Raw genomic sequence first — 18,293 nt, 5'->3', positions numbered from 1 at the left:
CGGGGAGGCGCGGCCGGCAGCGGGGGGCCGGGGCGGCGGGGTGGGGTGGGGGGAGCGGCAGAGGTGCCGGAGAGCAGCCTGTGGGGGGCGGGGCGGGTGGCCCCCAGCTCGGTGCCCGCCGTCTCCTCCCCAGCCCTGAGCCCAAGGGCGGAGGCACAGAGCCCACATTGTGCCCCCACTGCACTCCACCCTCCGGGACAGAGCCCCATTCACCTCCCGCACGCCAGCGCTCCGGGGACCGGGAGCAGAGCAGCGGGCACGCGTGGGTGTGCGTGTGCTCCGGCAGCCGGCGGTGCGGGCGTGCATGAGGCGCTGGGCGGGCTGCCGGAGGGGAGGCCGGGCTCCTGCGGCCCACGCCGCTGCGGCTCCAGATATTTATAGGCCTTCACTGCGGAGACCGAGGTGGGACGGCACGGGGCTGGGGGCGGGGAAGGACGATGGGAGGTGCTGGAGGCTGAAGCTTGGAGCTTGGAGGTACAGCGCCAGCGACCAGGGGCCGGGGCGGGGGTCCCTCCCTGACGGCTGGCAGAGGGAAGGGAGTGCGGTCCTGATGGTCCGGCTTGCCTGCTGATCGGAGGTGTAGAGGGGACTTCCAGGTTCGGGTGGGAGCCAGTGGACGCTAGTGTCTGAGTGGTGGGATGAGCCCCTGGGTGACAGTGTGTAGGTGCCAGTGTCCTGGTGAGAGACAAGGGAGTGAGGTCAGTGTTGGAGGAGGGGTGTCTTTGTGTGGGTGTCCCAGAGGTGAGCTGGTCGGATGGAGGCCAGTTGTGGGTGGGAGCAGAGAGTTGTCAATGTCTGGGATGAGGGGGGCGGTCAGTATGTGGGTGAAGCGGGACAAGGAGGAGTGAGGGTGGAAAGGGTGCGGTCAATGTCTAGGTTAACGGAGCGGCCGGTTAGTGTGCGGTATCCGCCTAAACACAGAGGGTGACCCCTCCCGCTCCCTCTCCAGGAGGCCATGTCGGCCGAGGACCACGAGGTGCGGGCAGTGGCCGAGGATGCCAGCGGAGGCAGCAGCAGCTCGCCCAGCCCCGGGGACACACTGCCCTGGAACCTGGGGAAAACGCAGAGGACCCGGCGAGGTGGAGGTGGCTCCGGGGGCAATGGGAGTGTCTTGGACCCTGCTGAGCGGGCAGTCATCCGCATTGCAGGTAACGCCGAGCGGCCTCGTCTGTCCGATTCGGACATTAACCCTGGCTTGTTGACTGAGCTGTTGCTGCGCGCTACCTGCGGGCGCTGAGAGAGGGCGAGCTGGTCCGAGGGCCCCCAGTCTGTGGCAGGTGATCGCGGGCAGCACAGCGCCACCTGCTGGCACCCTCTTGTCAGCTGCAGGAGGCCTGAGGTGGCGACCGCCGCAGGGGTGCCATCATTGGCCTCGCAAGGAGCCAGGGCCCGGATGCCCTGACACCTTCTTGGGCTCCTGCGGGCAGAGCCATCTTCCGGGCCCCTTGGTCTGCTACCGCTGGCGGTGCGTGGAAGCACACAGGAGCGGGAGAGGAGGGGCCGCCCGGTTGGCTAGCGTTGCAGCCCCCCGGGGGGATTCGGGGTCCTGCCTCGCCCTCCAGCAGCTGCTGCTCGGGGCAGGCGGGTGGGAAAGGCCCAGTCGAGGCCCCTGAGAGTGCGGGGCGGGCGGCTGGGGAGTGGGTGACCCAGGGCTGGCGGCCATCAGGCAGGATGTGCTGGGAGAGGGAGGAGCCAGCTGAGGGTCTCCCCGACAGTGGCTGCAGCTCTGACCCCCTTCCTCTTTGCGGACAGAACGATGATGAAGGCACCTGGACGGGATGGCTGGCCCCTGCAGGAGGCCCGGAGGGCACCCTGAGGCCGGTGGGGACAGGCCTGGAAGGCCATCCGTGGGGCAAGGATGGGACTGGGGGCCGTGAGGGGTTGTGGGTGGAGACACAGGCCAGAGGTCAGGGAGATGCCCCAGGACAGTGGGTGCGGGCGCAGGACCCGCCAGGCTTCAAGCGTCACATACGGATTTGAAGGATTTTTCCCCACTGGACAGCAAATCGTGGATGTCCTTCTCAGGCCTGGACCTTCCTCCGGGTCAGCCCTGCCCTGGGGGAGGGGGGGACTTCAGCAGTCCCTGCCAGGAGCTGTGCTGCCGTCAGGGCCGCAGGGCGCGACCCTCGCGCACGACCTTTGTGCTAGGACGGATCTCCGTGACCGATTCTGGTCACGGGGTAGCAGCCCTGAAGGCTGGGGTGCAGGACTGCCAGGGGCGCCCCACCCGGACCGTTGTCCCCCCGGGCGACGGGGTCTGTGCCCATTTCAGGGGCGGGAAAGAATTTGTCTTCTGTTTTTACCAAACGTTTTGTTTTCTTTCCTCCGCAAATCGCCTATTTCAGCCCTTTCATACTTACATGTTTCGTCCTGGGGGCTCTTTTTACCTCGAAGACACCAAGTCCTCAGCCTCGCGGCGGGAGGGCGGAGGGGAGGGGCGCGCCGGGGGTGGGGGTGGGGCCGGCGGGCGGCCAGGTGAGGTCGCCGGCGGGGAGGGGCCGCGAGGCCCGGGACCCGGCCGGGGGCGGGGAGGGGCGTGCGCCCCGGGACGCGCGTGGCCCCGCGGCCCCGAGCCTGCCCGGCGCGGCCCGGGCCCCAGGGCCCCTCGCCCGGCCCCGCCCCGCCCGTGGGGCATCCTGGGTGCGGGGGCGGGGCGGGGCCGCCCCTTTGAGCGGCGCGCGGCCGCGGGGACAGTGGCCGCCGGGGCTGGAGGCCGCTCTGCGCCGCCGCGTCCCGCGCCCGGGGATGGCCGCCCGGCTGCCGCCCGGCCCGCCGCCCGACGAGCTGGACTTCATCCAGGCCTACGAGGAGGTGCGGGAGAAGTACAAAGGTAGGGCCCCGCGCGCCCCGCGGGCGACCTGCTGTCCGGCCGGGGCCCCGGCGGGTCCTCCGGCCTCTGACCCCTTGTCCGCGGCCGCCGGTCCGGTCGCCGCCCAGCCGGAGCCCGGCCCGCCCGACACCCGCAGGCTGCGGCGCCCGGCGGAGCCCCCGCCGGTCATGCCCTTAATAGGGCATCTCGCGGCGCGGGCGGTGGGGTGGGCCGCGCCGGGGCGGGGGCTCGCGGGGCCGGTGTCCAGTGTCCCCGGTCCGAGGCCAGCAGACACGTGGGCCCAGGCTGAGCTGTCCGCTGCCCCTCGGCAGGGCACCGCCCCCGCGTGGGGTGGGGGCGGCCGTCACACCTGGCAGTGGGTCACATACTTGTGGCCTCTCCTCACCTCCCCAAACTGGCCAGCAAACTAGGCTGACACCCTCCCCTGGCAAGGAGCTCCTCACAGCCTTTCTCTGTCCCCTGGGGCGGGGGGCAGCTGGGGGCTGGGGAAGACAGAGCAACCCTCTCTTCCTCCTCAGAGAAACTGGCTCTGTGGCTTTGACAGAACCCCTCCCCCCTCCCCAGGGTCTCTGGACCTGCCCGGGGCCTCACTGCGGTCAGCTGCCTGGGTCGCTCTAGCAGGCACCAACGTGGCCCTGGCTCCTGGCCCACAGAGGCTTAGGGCCCTGAGAGTGAGTGGCTGGAGAGGGTCGAGGTGGGGGCCGTGGGCAGAGCTGACCAGAGCTGTTTCCAGCTCCACGTGGCTGGTTTTGCTGGCTCTGACCCCAAGGGCAGCTCAGGGAGAGAGGTCCTGCTAGGGCCTCGCTCTCTACCCACTGCCCTCACCCAGGCAGGGAGAGAGGTCTCACAGGGCCTAGGGCTCACCCCTGCCCGGCCACCCTCCCCTCACGGCCTTTGCTTGATCTCTGGCAAGGTGGATGTGCTGTGTGGTTCTCCAGCTCGTCTGCCTGGTGCCGGTAGAGGTGATCCTGTGACAGTGGGCTCCTGAGGGAGGGGGGTAGTTACCCAGAGGGCCGGCCGGCCGCTGCTCTCACCTTCCACAGCTGGCCTAGCCTTGGGCTGGGGGTGGGGTCCCCCTGGATAGGTCCCGGGCAAGGAAGCAGCGGCCCGCGTGGGTCACAGCTCTCTGGCATACCCTGGGACAGACTGTTTATGAACTGGACACTCCGGTGAGGATGCCTACACAGAATAAATAGTGGCCCGTTCCAGAACCTTCCTTGATATGATCAGGTCGCAGAGGTGCGTGCGGTTCCAGAGCCTGTCCCGGGCATCAGTCTGCGGCATCCTGGGCTGAGTAGCCGTGTCCCCTCTGCTCCCTGGGGTGGAGGCCTGCCTCCCAGGAGTGAGCACTGACAGATCCCTGGGGGTCCCATCTCAGCGCCCGTGCTCCCTGGACTCCAGGCTTGGTGTCAGACACACGGGGCTGTCTCAGTCTGTGTCCGCATCCTGGATGTGGTGGACAGAGGTGAAGAGGGCAGAGGGCAACTCTCGCCTGGCTCTTGCCTGTGGGCGCAGGGGCACCTTCCCGAAGCAGACCTGCCAGTGCCATGGGGCAGTTCCCCGGGCGCGTGTGGCTCTGGCGGCTGAGCACTGCTAAAGTAGGGTAGCAAGGCGGGGGTCGGGGGGGCGTCCGTGCAGGTCTGGGAGTCAGGAGAACTTCTGTGTCATACGAGGCACCCCTGTGACTCCTTAGCCCCTCTGGGTGAGGGACGGGGGGATGCCCGTGGCCAGGCCAGGGCCACGGCCAAGGCCAGGAGCAGCCTAGAGGAAGCCAGAGGTGGCTGGGCCATGGCCGCAGGCCTGACCATTGTGAGCCCCTTGGACCACGGAGGACTGAGGCCCATTCTGTCCCTGGAGGTGGAGGGCTTCCCCCAGTGAGGGAAGGAAGGCATGGCGCCTGATGTCAGCCAACGTGTGGGTGGGGCGGGGGCCAGAGCCCTCCTCTCCTGGGGCCTGGCACAGCACCAGCTGTCTCTGCCTGGGGGACTGCCACCCAGCCCTGCCCGGGCACTCCTGGTCCCTGCTGGGCCCACGGAGGGCTCTGGCTTCTTTCTGCCTCCTGATTTCTACCCCAAGCTGGCACTCACTCCCCAGCCCCACCCCTGCCCTGCTCCTTCCCCATCTGCCCCTCCTGAGTGTGGCCACTCAGCCCCTCCCCCCAGGGATAGTCTCCCTCCCCAGTCCCACAACACCCCGGGCGCTACCCTGGACGTGTCACTCATTCCTGGGCTCTCCCCCTGGAAATCCCCGGCAGTGACCCTGCATGGTCATTGCCCCTCCCAGAACATTCTCAATTTCCTGTCCGCCTGAGCCCGTGCCCCTCCCCATCCTCCCTGCCTTCTGTCTGAGGCGGATTCCGTGTGGGGCAGGAGTGGCTGGGCCCGTGGTGGCCGGAAAGCTCTGGGGGCCCTATGGGAGAGCCTCCTGTGCTGAGGGGCTGTGTGGAGGGGTCCCGACCCCCAGCTCCCCACAGCCTGGCCTGCCGCAATTCAGAGGCTGGGTGTGGGAACGGTTTGGGGTGCAGGAGAATCCAGGTGGGTCAGGTGATTGGGGTAAGGGTGTTTGTAAAGGAGCGGCCCAAGTCCCCCAGTAGTGGCGTGTGCGGGGGTCGGGGGCCATGGGGTCAGGGCAGGGAGTGGGGAGTGGGGCTAGCCAGGAGGGCCCAGGCAGCCAGGGTGGAGACTTCAGGCTTGTCCCGTCAGGCTGGGGGCAGGGCGGTAACAGAGTCAGCGTGGGTCCAAGCGTGGGTGGCACTTGGGGTGCCTTGGGGTGTCGATAAAGCTGCTGTGACGGTCCGGGAGGGGCAGGGCGTGGAGAGCGTAGGGGAGCATGGGGGCAGGGCCTCCAGGCAGGGGGTTGGAGAAGATGGCTCTGGAAGGTCACTGGGAGGGGGGGGCCACGTGCCCAACGCCTGTCTTGTGCTTTCTTAAGACTCAGCTGGAGGGGCTTCCCCAGCTCCCTGGCAGGGCTGCCGTCACGCCCGGCACTTTCCTCACATGTCTCACCTTTTCCGGTCCTGGACTCTGAGCTGGGTTATGTGTGTCCCTGGCACCAGCCCCGGGCCCTCAGCCAGCATTTGCAGGGTGCTGGATGGGTGAGGGGGTGATAGCATGGGGTGGCATCTTTGGGGGCCAGAGCTCAGCTGGAGGGAGCGGAGGCTAGCAGTTATTTGGGCTTTGGAGAGCACTTTTGGTGTGTGTTCACTGTCAAAAGTAAAGAAAGAAAAGAAAACAAAGAAAGAAAAAGAAAGAAAAGAAAAGAAAACAAGCAAGCACTATGGAAGTACACAGAGAAACAGTTAAAGTCACATGTCTGGCCCCAGTCTCACTGTGTGTGTGTGTGTGTGTGTGTGTGTGTGAGAGAGAGAGAGAGAGAGAGAGAGAGAGAGAGAGAGATCAATGGTTTGTAGCGTGTTAATAGGCTCATGAGACCACCACTATAGTCAATTCCAGAACACTTACATTCACACCTCAGCCCCTGGCAAACCCTGCTCCACCTGCCGTATCTATGGATTGGCCTCTGTTGGCCATTTCATATAAATGGAATCAAACCATTTTGCACCTGGCTTCTTTTACTTAGCCTCATGTTTTCAAGGTCCGCCTATGTCGTAGCATGTCAGGGGACTTCATTCCTTTTTCGGCGGAGTGATACCGAATGGCGTGGACCCCTCAGGCCTTGTTTATCTGTGCATCAGTCGGTGGACGTTTGGGTTGTTTCCACCGTCGGTTATTATGAGTGATGCTGCCCTGAACGCTTGTGTGCAAGTGTTGGTGCACGCCTATGCTTTCATCTGCCTTGGGTAGGTCCCAAGGAGTGAGCTTGCTGGGTCATGTGGTCATTCTATGTTGAACTGGTAGAAGGGCTGCCAGACTGTTTTCCACCCAGCTGTACCCTTCTGCGTCCCCCTGAGCGGCGTGTGAGGTCTCCAATTTCTTCACGTCCTCGCCGACACTTACTATTATCTGCCTCTCAGATTATAGACATTCGATCCTAGCGGGTGGAAGTGATACCTCGTTGTGGTTGGGATTTACGTTTTCCGGTGGCTAATAATGTTGAGCCCCTTCTCTTGTGCTTAGTGGTGATTTGTGTCCCTTCTTTTGAGACGTGTCTATCCAGATCCTTTGCCCATTTTTAAATTGGGTTTTTGTCTTTTTACTGTTCAGTTGTAAGTGTTCTTTATGTATTCTACATACATGTCCCTTCCCGGATAGATGATTTGCAAACTTGTGTGATTCTATGGGTTATCTTTTGACTTTCCTGTGCTTGTCCTTTGAAGCACAAACATTTTTAATTCTGGCAAGTCTAGTTAACCTATTTTTTTCTTAGCGCTTGTCTTTTTGGTATCATTTCTAAGAAATTCTTGCATATTCCTAAGTCATGAAGATTTATGCCTATGTGTTCTTTCAAGATTTTGATCATTTTAGCCCTTACATTTAGGTCTTTGGTCTGTTTTGAATTCCTTTTTGAGTACGGCATGACGTGAAGATCCAACCTTGATCTTTTACATGGGGATTCCAGTTGTCCCAGCACCATTTGTTGAAAAGATTGCTCTTTTCCCATTCAACGGTCTTGGCCCCTCATGCTTGCTTGCTTGCTTGCTTGCTTGCTTTCTCTTTCTTTCTTTTTTTGGTGTTTATTTTTGAGAGAGAGAGTGACAGAGAGCAAGGGAGAGAGAGCACACAGGCAAGAGTGAGTGAGGGATGGGCAGGGGTGGGGGGAGAGACAATCCCAGGCAGGCTCTGTGCTCAGTGAAGGAGTCCTACTCGGGGCTCGATCTCAACAACCGTGACATGACAACCTGAGCCAAAGTCAAGAGTGGGAGGTTTCACCAACTGAGCCATCCCAATGCCCCACCCCCCTTTTAAAAAAATGTAATGGATACTAAATATTCCATTACATGGAAATACCACAGTTTATTTACCGGGTCCCTTTACGTGGACATTTGGGCTCATCGTTAAAAATCATTATATTTCTGGATTGCCCTCTGACATAGGTGAATGCAGGATATAAGACAAACTAGTCCTCCGATTCCTTGCCAGTTGATTGATGAGAAAATCCTAACTGTTTTAATTTGCATTCTTTGATTCTTTTTTTTTTTTAATTTTTTTTTTAACGTTTATTTATTTTTGAGACAGAGAGAGACAGAGCATGAATGGGGGAGGGTCAGAGAGAGAGGGAGACACAGAATCTGAAACAGGCTCCAGGCTCTGAGCTGCCAGCACAGAGCCCGACGCGGGGCTTGAACTCATGGACAGCGAGATCGTGACCTGAGCCGAAGTCGGCCTCTTTTTTTTTTTTTTTTTTAATGTTTATTTATTTTTGAGACAGAGAGACAGAGCATGAACGGGGGAGGGGCAGAGAGAGGGAGACACAGAATCCGAAACAGGCTCCAGGCTCTGAGCTGTCAGCACAGAGCCGGACGCGGGGCTCGAGCTCACGGACCGCGAGATCACGACCTGAGCCGAAGTCGGCCGCTTAACCGACTGAGCCACCCAGGCGCCCCTTGTTTTTGTTTTCTAACGAAACCTCTTGAATCCGTCAGCATTTGCTTTGGGCTGAGAGGTGGGCTGGAGTCTTGGGGTGTCACGCTCCGGGTCCAGACTTGGGTTGGTGGGTGACAGAGAGGACTTTAAATATCTCCTTTCCCACCAGACAGCTTTCTGAGGGCCAGGTCTGTGTCCTGCTGCACCTGTGTTATGTGACAAGCGTGGCTTAAAAGTGAGGGGACGGAGGGGAGGGAAAGGCGGGCCCCCAGCCGGAGCCCTGTGGGGGTCCTGGTGGCATGGTGACTCCTGGGTGCTCCCAGACAAGTGGCTGAGGAGAGGCGCGGAGGTGCTGAGGTGGCGGCAGGCGGGGTGCTGGTGGGCGGAGGTCCAGAGGGCGGGACAACGGGAGCGTGGACGAGGGCGTCCGGGCTGCAGGTGAGTGAGCACGCGGGGACCCTGGGAGGCAGACGCCAGGCTGGGGACAGCACCCCAGGGCCCCCACAAGGAGGAGAAGAGGCCCATGCTCCGAGCCCGGGGCATGGGCTGGACAAGCAGAGCCGGGGGCAGGGGCAGAGCCTTATACTGGGGGCCCCGGGGAAGGGGTGACAAGCCAGAAGGCCGCCTGGGCGAGGGGTCTCGAGCAGGATGAGGCCCAAAGAGTGCCCAACACTTGATGATAAGGGACACTGGGGGCCTTGGTGAGATCCGTTTGGGGATGTCGTCGGGCTGGAGGTGCCGAGGGTCGTGTGGGGCTGTGAGATGTCCAGCGGCGTGGGAGGGAGGACGTCCTCCAGGACAGAGAGGAGGCAGGCGGAGCACTGGCCTGAGGTCCCTGGGGCAGGGGAGGCCTTGGCCCGGAGGGGCATCTGTGGCCTTCGGCGTCGTGGGCACCGTGGGGTGCTGGGCCCGTCCACACGTGTGGGGCTGAATGTGATCACCCCTTGCCATTGAGGGCCATGTGGGGTGAGCAGGGAGGAAGGTGCCCACTCAGAAGATGTGGGACAGGAGGCTGTGGGGCCTGCTCTCTCTCCTCTCCTCCCCTCTTCTGCTCCAGGACAGCTTGGGGCCAGGCTTAGCTGCAGAAGGGTTGTCCTGTCCAGGTGGTCAGCTCTCGGCAGGGACCTTTACTGCCGTCCTGAGGCAGAGGGGTTGTGGGGCCAAGGACAGGATGGGAGGGATGCTCTGCTGCCCGCTGTGGCTTCGGGGCCGGGGACAGATCCGGAACCAATTCTTCAGGAAAGGAAGACTCTAGAAGGTGTCTGCTGTAGCTGGTCTGGGGTCTGGGTTCAGACGGGCTGGTGGCCAGGACGGTGGGGTTAGGGGGGACCCCCCGGAGGGTGCGGGGTGCAGGTGTGAGGCAGCTGTGGGAAACCAGAAAGAGGTGTCTCTTATGTCTTTTTTCCGTTCTTTGGTTTTTCAAGTGAGTGTGTATTTTGAACTTTTGAAACGTATCCTTTCCCCCTTCCTTATTAGGCGAAAGGCGGCAGGGAAAGCTTATAGAATAGGCACCGAGGTGGCCCTGAGGGACGTGGGTGGGCTTTGCTGTTGTCTCCTTAGCAACTCGCGCCTGCTTACGAGGACAGACAGCCCTGTGGTAGGTTCCTGCGGCTGCTGGAGTAAGTTGCCAGCATCCGGTGGCCGGTGGCCCGAAACAACAGAACTTTGCTCTCCCACCCTTTGGAGGCCACAAGTCCAGAATCCAGGTATCGGCAGGGCCGTGCTCCCTCGGAGGCTCTGGGGCAGACCCTGGTGGCCGTTGGCGTTCCCTGGCTTGTGATGGCCTCTGTCCAGTACCTGCCTCCGTCTTCAACATGGCCTCCCCCTGTGTCCTGCCTCTGTCTCTTGTAGGCATACGTGTCCTTGCACTTGGGGCCTCCCTGAGTAATCCAGGACGATCTTATTTCAAGATCCTTAATTATAACTGCAAAGACCCCCCCTTTTCCAAGTAAGATAACATTCGTGGGCTCTAGGGATTTGGAGGTAGACATGTATTTTGGGGACCACCATTGAAACCAGTGCCCCCCGCCCCCCCAATTCCACGTCTGTCACGTACAGACTACATTCATCTGATCCGATATCGGTGAGGGTCTGGACATGGTCCCTGGGGCAAAACTCCTGTCTGTCTGTCTGTGGATTTGTGAAACTAGCCAGCCAGTCTTAACGCTTCCAGAAGACAGTGGTGGGACTGGCATAGAATAGACACCCCCATTCCAAAAGGGGGGAAATAGAAAGGGATAGAGGGCTGACCAGTCCCCAGCAAGTTTGAACCCACAGGGCAAATTCCTGAGAAAACTCCTCTCTGGCTTGATGCTCTGCTGTCCGGCCTCCGCCCCTGGCCTCTGCTCTGGGGTCCCCTACTCCTTGTCCTTGTGGGCCAGCCCACGAGCTAACCTGCGAGCACATGAGAATGCTAACCACCTTCCGTCCTTGCATCCTGCCTCTGCCCCCTTCCGTCCCAGCTGGTGGTGTTTCTGCTCCTACAACATTCTCACAGACCTTGTGTGTCACAGGGATCCGTGGCTCCGGACAAGAGGGTTCTCCACGGGACTTTTCTGGGTGACCTCTCTCCGTTCCCGGCTTCTGCGGAGACGGTTGACTGGACCAGGGGGCCAGACGACTAACCTGGTCAGCAGGGGCTGTGTGGTCGCGGCCTTGGCACTCTCTCCAGGGCCCGCCTTCCCACCAGGTACACGTTCTGCCACCTGAACAGGTTGTGACCTTCCTGGGTCACCAGTGCCGGTTCCCTTTTTGCGTAACAGCCCCTTCCACAACTTGTGTCTTTCCTCTCTATCTTTCTGATCTTTCCCATGCGCTGCAAGAGGAGGTGGGTCACCCCTCCCGCTTCCCCCGGGAATCTCCTCGGCTAAAGGCCCAAGTTCACCACTCGCAAGTTCGGCCTCCACCTAGCAGCAGGACAGCGTCCAGTCGCGTTTCCTGCCGCTGTTCCATAGCGGTCTCCTTCGTCCGCTTTCCAGTGCGCGTCCCTTTCCTCCTTCTGAGTCCCCACCAGCATCGCCTCCAGCATCTGGGTTTCCACCAGCGGCTCACCGCAGCCCGGGCTTTTTCCGGCATGTTCTTCAGTCCACTGCCCGATTCCGAAGCCTCGTCCACACTCTTAGGTGTTGCTCACCGTGCCCCGTAACGAAACCTTGACCGGTCTCCTGTGTCTGCCGTAGCAAATTACCACAAACATGTGGTCTAAGAACCAGAAATGTATCGACTCTGTTCTGGAGGTTAGAAGTCCAAAGTCAGCGTGTTGGCCACACTTTCTTGGGAGGCTCTAGAGGACTTCCTCACCTCTTCCAGCTTCTGGTGGCTGCTGGCATTGCCTGGTTTCTGGGGCTTTTCCTCCTAGGGTCTCTTCTGTCTCTCTTAAGGACGCCTGCTACTGGGTCGAGGGCCCACCCACGTGATCCAGGGTGATCTCATCTTGAGACCCTTCACTTAGTAACATCTGCAAAGACCCAATTTCCAAATAAGGTCACAGTCGGTTGTAGGCACCAGGGGTTCAGACGTGAAAAGGTCCTTTTTCAGGGTCGCCACTCCAAGCTCTCCCCCCAAGTGTCCCTCCGGTGTTGGTTGATGTATCATAAAACTTTCACATCTCTTTATTTTGTGCTTGTTGTTTAAAAAAAAAAATGCATAGCATTTTGTAGTACGGTTTAGTTTATGATTTTATAATTTGGTATTATAGAGTATTTTTAGACACACGTAACTTCTCTTTTACTTAATGTCACAACAGGAACATCTTTCTATAACATCTATTTACAATATATCACGTAACATAATATTCCTTTGTAGGGTAACCACATCCTATTTAAACTAATGCCCTCTAAGAGAACATTCGGGTTATTTTTGGTTTTTCGGTTGTTTTAATTTTTTGCTTTTTGCTGCAAGAAGTGGCTTTGGAGCTGGGTTGTCGGGTGTATCTATGACATTCGTTTGAAATAGAATTTCTGGGTCAGTGGTGTGTAAAATGTAAGCCTTGTCTGCACCAAGATACAAGTTTTTACCTATCAGATTGGCAAAAATCCAAAAACTTGGATTTCTGGATTGTATTGGTAAAGCTGTGGGAGCCAAGCCAGTGACGGTGCACATCCCATCCAATCTGATCAGATCGAGCACCGCTGGGAACCATGCTCCCGAGGGGCCTCCCGGGTGACAGGCCTCCGGGGGTGGGGTGGGGGACTGATGGAAAACCGAGGATCAGGCAGGACACGGGAGGTGTCACTTTTTGTGTTAAAAGGAGAAAAATCAAGAATCGTGTTTGTATTTGCTTGATTTTCCATAAAGAAACTGGAGAGGAATAAACAGGAAGCCAGCAACGGTGACTCCCAGGCTGCGTGTGGGTGGGAGGGGACAAGCTAGGAAGACTTCTCACGTGCTTGCCCTGCTGGAGCAGCAGGTGGGCGTTTTCTGTTCTAACACAGCGTTTAAGGGGTTTCTGAGATGTTTGCTGGGTCCTGCACTTGAGTCTGCTGCAGTCCCTGGGGACTCCCTCCTCTCCCTGCCCGTCACCCACGGCACCCATGGCACCCACGGCACCCACGGTAGAGCCCCTCCCTCCCCCCACCCAGCAGCCACGGTAGGGCTTCAGGCAGACCACGGAACCTTGATGCTCCGTGAGTGAGGGGCTGAGGTGGCTGTCCCAGCGGGAGGGGTGATGAGATCTGGAGTTAGCATGAATGCAGGGGTGAGCTGGGGGAGCATGAGTCCCCCCTTCGTGGGCCCCAGTTTTTATGCCTGGGGGGCCCTTCTGCGCTTCAGTTCTGATTTTTGTCTCATTCTAGAGGGGTTTATATCTAGCATTGCAAATGAAGGGTTTTTTTCTATTACATTAAAAAAATTTTTTTTAATGTTTTTTATTCATTTTTGAGAGACAGAGACAGAGTGAGAGCGGGGGAGGGATAGAGAGAGAGAGAGGGAGACACAGAATCCAAAGCAGGCTCCGGGCTCCGAGCTGTCAGCAGAGCCCGACCCGGGGCTCGAACCCACCAGCCGTGAGGTCATGACCTGGGCCAAAGTCAGACGCTTAACCAACTGAGCCGCCCAGGTGCCCAGGTGGTGGTGGTGGGGGGTGGGGGGTGGGCAGCAGGATTGTGGAGGGACCTGGCCCGTGTGCAGAAGTGGCCTGGCTGCTATGGCAGAGTCCTGGAAGTGGGACAGCGTGGGCCACCGGGAGGTGAGAGAGGTGCTCGCCAGGCCCCGTGCAGCGGTGGAGGCGCTGGGGGTGGGAACGAGGACGGCGTTGGAAGATATTCGAGGGCAGAATGACGGAGCGGGGGACGTGGGGGTGGGAGCCGGCATCCCACAGCCGTCTCTGGCAGATGCCTGGTAACCATGCTGTTCTTGAGCGGGGCTGCACGGAGACAGCTGGACGGGGCCCAAGGTGAAAGCCTTCGCCAGGGTGTCCGGGAGCCCTGGCGGGCACCCAGCCTGCTGCTGCAGTGGGCCTAGACTTCCCCGGGGCCTCCCAGAGCTGCTGGCCTGGCTGGCTTCCTGCTGTCATCATCCTGCAAGGGGCGGCTTCCCAGGCGGGACGTTTGGCTCCTGCCCCGGCCCGAAGCTTCCCGAGGTGTAGGCAGACGCTGGGCCGTGGCTGTGGGGCGAGACGGCCCCCGTGCTCACACTTGCGGGGCACAGTCTGTGGGGTTTCACTGGGCCAGGCCTTCGCCGGGTGATTGTCGGGGACCCTAAGTGGAAGGTCTCTGCTGGCACGACCTGTGTGGGACCGCCTGGATCCCCTGCTGGGGGCCCCCCCCGCAGGGCAGGCTGCCGTGGGGCGGTGGGGGGCAGGTTTGAAGCTGGGGAACCGTAGGGAGGAGTGCCAGGCTGAGGGCGGGTGGGGTCTTGGGAGCAGTAGGACTATCCAGATGGCAGATGAGGTTGCGTGGGGGCAGGGGCAGGGGTGCTTCCTTGGCCCTGGCCCATGACTCGGCCTGTCGGCATCTTCCGCGACTTGTGAGGAGGGCTTTGTTCCAGATGGGGGGTCTGGGAAGGAGGGAGCACCTGGTTGTGGTGTTAGGGCTCAGCTCAGGTCCCAGGGATCCCGAGGGCGTGTGCTGCCTCCTGGAATTTGCAGAAAGCTTCAAGAGGGTTTGGCCTCGTTCGGGGTGAGAGTCCGTGGCCCGGGTGACCTGCTAGGGCCCTAGTTGGGCATGAGAGAGCCATGCTGCTGGGTCAGGCCATCTGCCCTGTTGAGGACCTGGAGATGAGGCCTCCTGGGCAGCGAGGTCGGTAAAGGCTGAGGATGTAGGTGGGGGACAGAACCTTCCCGTCTCTCCCATGGGACCTGGATAACCTGCGCCCTTTCCTCCTCACTGCCCATATCTCTTGCCCCCGGGGCCCTTGTCCAAGGTAGTTTGAGGGACCTCCCTAGCTTGGTGAAACCCACTGACAGCTGTTTCCAGCCCCTTTCTCCCTGCTCTGGCCATCTCTAGTCTTTGGGGCTGACCGGACCCTTCTCCTCTTTCTCTGGGCCTTTGCACGAGTGGTCTGTCTTCCTTTGCTTGCTAGAGGCAGCCTGTCTTTTGGCTCTGACGTCACTGCCCCTTCCTCTGGGAAGCCTGCTCTGAGAAGGGACCAAAGAACAGGCCCAGTGTGTCCTGTGGAGCCTTTCCAGGGTCCGTGTGGCTGCTCCCCACTTCGGAGGCCACACTGCGGCTGCTGTTTGGGGCACGTTCGGCAGCAGCAGGCTGAAGACACCTCTTCACTGGATTTTCCGGCTGCCGCCACTTTCCTGGAAGCCCCCGGTTGCACGTAGCGCAGGGGACTGCAGTGACCACTTACAGGTGGGCAGCCCCATGTGAGGGGACCAGTGAAAGGTCTGGGACACTCCTCTGGTTGACCTGACGAGCGGGCCTGCGGGCAATAAGGGTGGCTGCTTGGAGGAGGTGGCCCGGCCTGGAAGGAGACTGAGGCAGGCTGGCCACATCTTGTGGCAACAGGACACCACCAGCGTGGGAAGGCAGGGTGCACCTGGGGCTGACAGCTTAGGTGTGAGCACGGCTCCTGCTTTATGGCTTTGTGAGGTGCGATGATATAGACTCCACCCTGGCCCCGCCCTGCCAGTGCCAATGCCCGCATTCTGCCCCAGAGGCTGGCAGTGACGGTCTTCTGCTGTGGCTTAGGAGACTGACCCCCTCAGCAGTGACAGCGACAGTAGGGGTGGGGGGAGCCGGGAGATGTGCTGGGGCCTGGACTGATGGTGGCAGTGGTGGACAGGCTGGAAGGTAGAGCCACAGGACCTGTGGGGCTGGCCGTGCAGGGATGTGCGCTTGCACAGTAGCCCCAGGGGGGTGGCCTGCACTGTGGACGGTGGATAGAGGTGCACCTGGAGCTGGGGGGACGAGGGCATCCCAAGACAAGCTTGATTGAGATCTGCTGAGTGGAGAGCTAGAGGCTGGGGTGCAGTGTGGAGTCCTGCTGGACATGAAACCCTAGCAGTCAGAGTAGAGAGAACATCTTGAGTCATAGGACTGAGTGAGGTGGCCCAGAGGAGAATGGGGGGGTGTGGAGGGCTTGGCCTCCAGGGGAGAGGGGGGTGGGTGGGCACAGGCAGAGCCGCTGCGGCGTGAAAGGTGGTGAAGGGGCTGATTTAGGGTCCTAGGGTACCACTGCGGGCAGGCCTCCGGCTCCTGCCCTGGTGGGATCCACCTACCCGCCGCAACCAGGGTGCTGGTCCAGGAGGTCGCGGGGCGGCTCAGACCTGTGGGTATCTCCTGCAAGGAGTGAGTGGCCGTGCACGAACGAGCCAGAGGGCACTGTGAGGGACTGTGCGGTGGCCGGGGGTGGGCCGTCGGAGCGCACCTAGGGCCCCGCAGTCTGGCTGGAGTTAGCGGGGTCTGGCCGCACGAGGTGGGGGCTGGAGGGTGGGGGCGGCGCGCCGCGGGGGCTCGCGCCTGGGCTGCAGTGCCAAGCGCATCGATCAGCCCAAGCCCCGCCCCTGGCTGGCAAGCTCCGCCCCGGGCCTCTCGGCTCCTCCCCCAGGCTGCGGCTCTGGCCGGGGCAGTGCGTTGCGGGGCTGGACTCTGCGTGGCGGCAGACGCGCCGCCCTCAGTCCCGACGGAGACATGGACCCCTCGAGAGCCATCCAGCAGGAGATCAGCTCCCTCAAAGGTGCGGGCCGGGGCCGGGGCCCGAGCCAGGGGGCGAGGACCAGGCAGTGACCTCCAGCTGCGTGCAGCCCCGCGCAGGGCCGCGGTCAAGGTCTGCTGCCCCTGGAGTAGCCTTGGGGATGGGGAGCTGGGGCCGCAGGAGCCCCCAGGCCCGTGCACCGCCGGGGCTCCAGCTGGTCGGGGTCCGCCGGGGGTTGGCCGGGGGCTACTCTTGCCGCAGCCCTGCGGCCCTGCAGCGAGCGTCGGGGGGCGGGGCGGGCTGCTGCAGCGGCGGAGGCGGGTCGGAGGTGAGCTCTGGCTTGGGCTGCGGGTCCGCCCCTTTTCCTCCCGGACTCTGCGGAGCCCCCGCCCCGCTGCCGCCCTGCAAGCCCAGCGTCCGAGGGGACAGGCCAGGGCAGTGGGTATCACTGCGGGGAGGCGCCAGGCGGGCTGGCCCCGGGCAAGTCCACACTGCGGCTCTTTGTTCCGGGGTGGGGGGGCCGGGGGCTGCCGGAGGGCTCCGACTGGTTGCCCTGGAAACCTGGAGGGCCCGGAGTGCGAGGGGAGGAGGCCGCCCTGCCTACCCGCCTTGGCCCTCCCGGCGCCGAATCAGCCGCTGCGGCTGCGGTTCTGCAGGGTGGGGGCGGGGCAGAAAGGGGGCATCCTTCCAGCCCTGGGACTTTGTGGGGGGCGCCCCCACCCAGGCGCGGAGAGGGGCGAGCGGGGGGGGGGGGGGTGCGGTGTGGCGGAGCAGCGGAAGCTGCCGCGAACATCTTGCTCCAGGCTCCTACCTGCTGCTCCCCTCGGCCGCTGGGGGCGCCCGGGCTGCTGGGAGGGAGGGGGATTCCCTACCATGCCCCGCCCCCTTTCTGCGGAGCCCCACGTGGCTGCCACCTCGTGCAGGCCCGTGTAGGAGGAGAGACCTTAGGTCCAAGTGCTTGGGAGGCCTTGGGGTGGCTTGGAGTCATTTTGGGAGGGGGGGCATGGGTTGGCTTGGGGGGCGGCTTGGGGATTTGGGGGGATGATGTCGGGAAATCAAACCAGGAAGATGGCATGGGGTAGGCATGGGGGGAGAGCAGGAGGTGAGTGAGGGGCTATGCGTGGGCAGGGGAGAGCAGGAGGTCTGTGGGGCAGGGCCGAGGGACAGGCCAGGAGAGTGGACCAGCTCTTCGCACACACGGCTGGGGGAGCGCTGGCGGACTGCTGTCCCGAACCACAGCTGCCGCTGGTTCTCGAAGCCCCAGCCCGGGTGGCCGCGAGGGCCCGCAGGCGCCCCTGGGCTGAAGGGGCGTGGACGTGTCCACCGCCGCGCTAGCGGTGCGTCCTCCCGGAGCCGGTCTCCGTGTGGGCTGGCCGGCTTCCTGCCCGGCTGGCTGCTGGGGACTGGCGGATGGCGGGGGGAGGGGGGAGGGCGCCGCAGTGAGCTGGCGGGCGGGGCCATGCGGACCGGACGGTTGGCTGCGTCTTCAGTTTCCACCGCCGCGTCCGCCAGGACTGGGCGCACGCGTGTGTGTGTCTAATGAGTGTGCGTGTGCATGTATGTGTGAATGTATATGTGTGCATGAGTGCGGGGGGGGGCGGTGCTGTTTGGACCCGGCTCTGCGGTGCCATGGCAACCGCCCCATAAACCCGCCCCCACCCGTTGCCAGTTGGCCGCCTGCCCACGGGCGCCTCCCACCTCGGGATCCCCCACCCCCGCCCTGTTGGCCCTATTTATAATCAGTTCCCGGGTTAGCTGCGCTTGGTGGGAATGGGTGTGTCGGCTTGGGGGAAGGGGAGAGCGTGGCTGGGTGCGGGTCCGGGCAGCACGGAGTGGAAGAGTGCGGTACTGGGTGGAATGGGGGAGGCACAGGACACCCACGGCTGGGTCCTCAGCTGTGG

General features: G+C 61.9%; 1 protein-coding gene across 5 annotated transcripts in view; it reads left to right on the top strand.

Annotated features, from left to right (window-relative positions):
- Positions 1–18,293, top strand: part of PLEC (plectin) — a 55,056-nt gene that overhangs the window by 330 nt on the left and 36,433 nt on the right. The window contains exons 1-2 of one of the 5 annotated variants that reach the window (XM_047842360.1): positions 454–474; positions 950–1,148. In XM_047842360.1, the coding sequence (XP_047698316.1) occupies positions 956–1,148 (193 nt within the window). In that variant the 5' untranslated portion in view covers positions 454–474; positions 950–955. Of the gene's footprint in view, positions 1–453; positions 475–949; positions 1,149–2,682; positions 2,831–16,352; positions 16,435–18,293 lie in introns of those variants that run through there. The other 4 variants (XM_047842359.1, XM_047842366.1, XM_047842367.1 and 1 more) reach the window with 4 other exon arrangements.

The sequence above is a fragment of the Prionailurus viverrinus genome, chromosome F2 (assembly GCF_022837055.1).
Source record: "Prionailurus viverrinus isolate Anna chromosome F2, UM_Priviv_1.0, whole genome shotgun sequence".
Classification (NCBI taxonomy): domain Eukaryota; kingdom Metazoa; phylum Chordata; class Mammalia; order Carnivora; family Felidae; genus Prionailurus; species Prionailurus viverrinus.
This window is presented reverse-complemented; position numbering and strand designations above follow the sequence as displayed.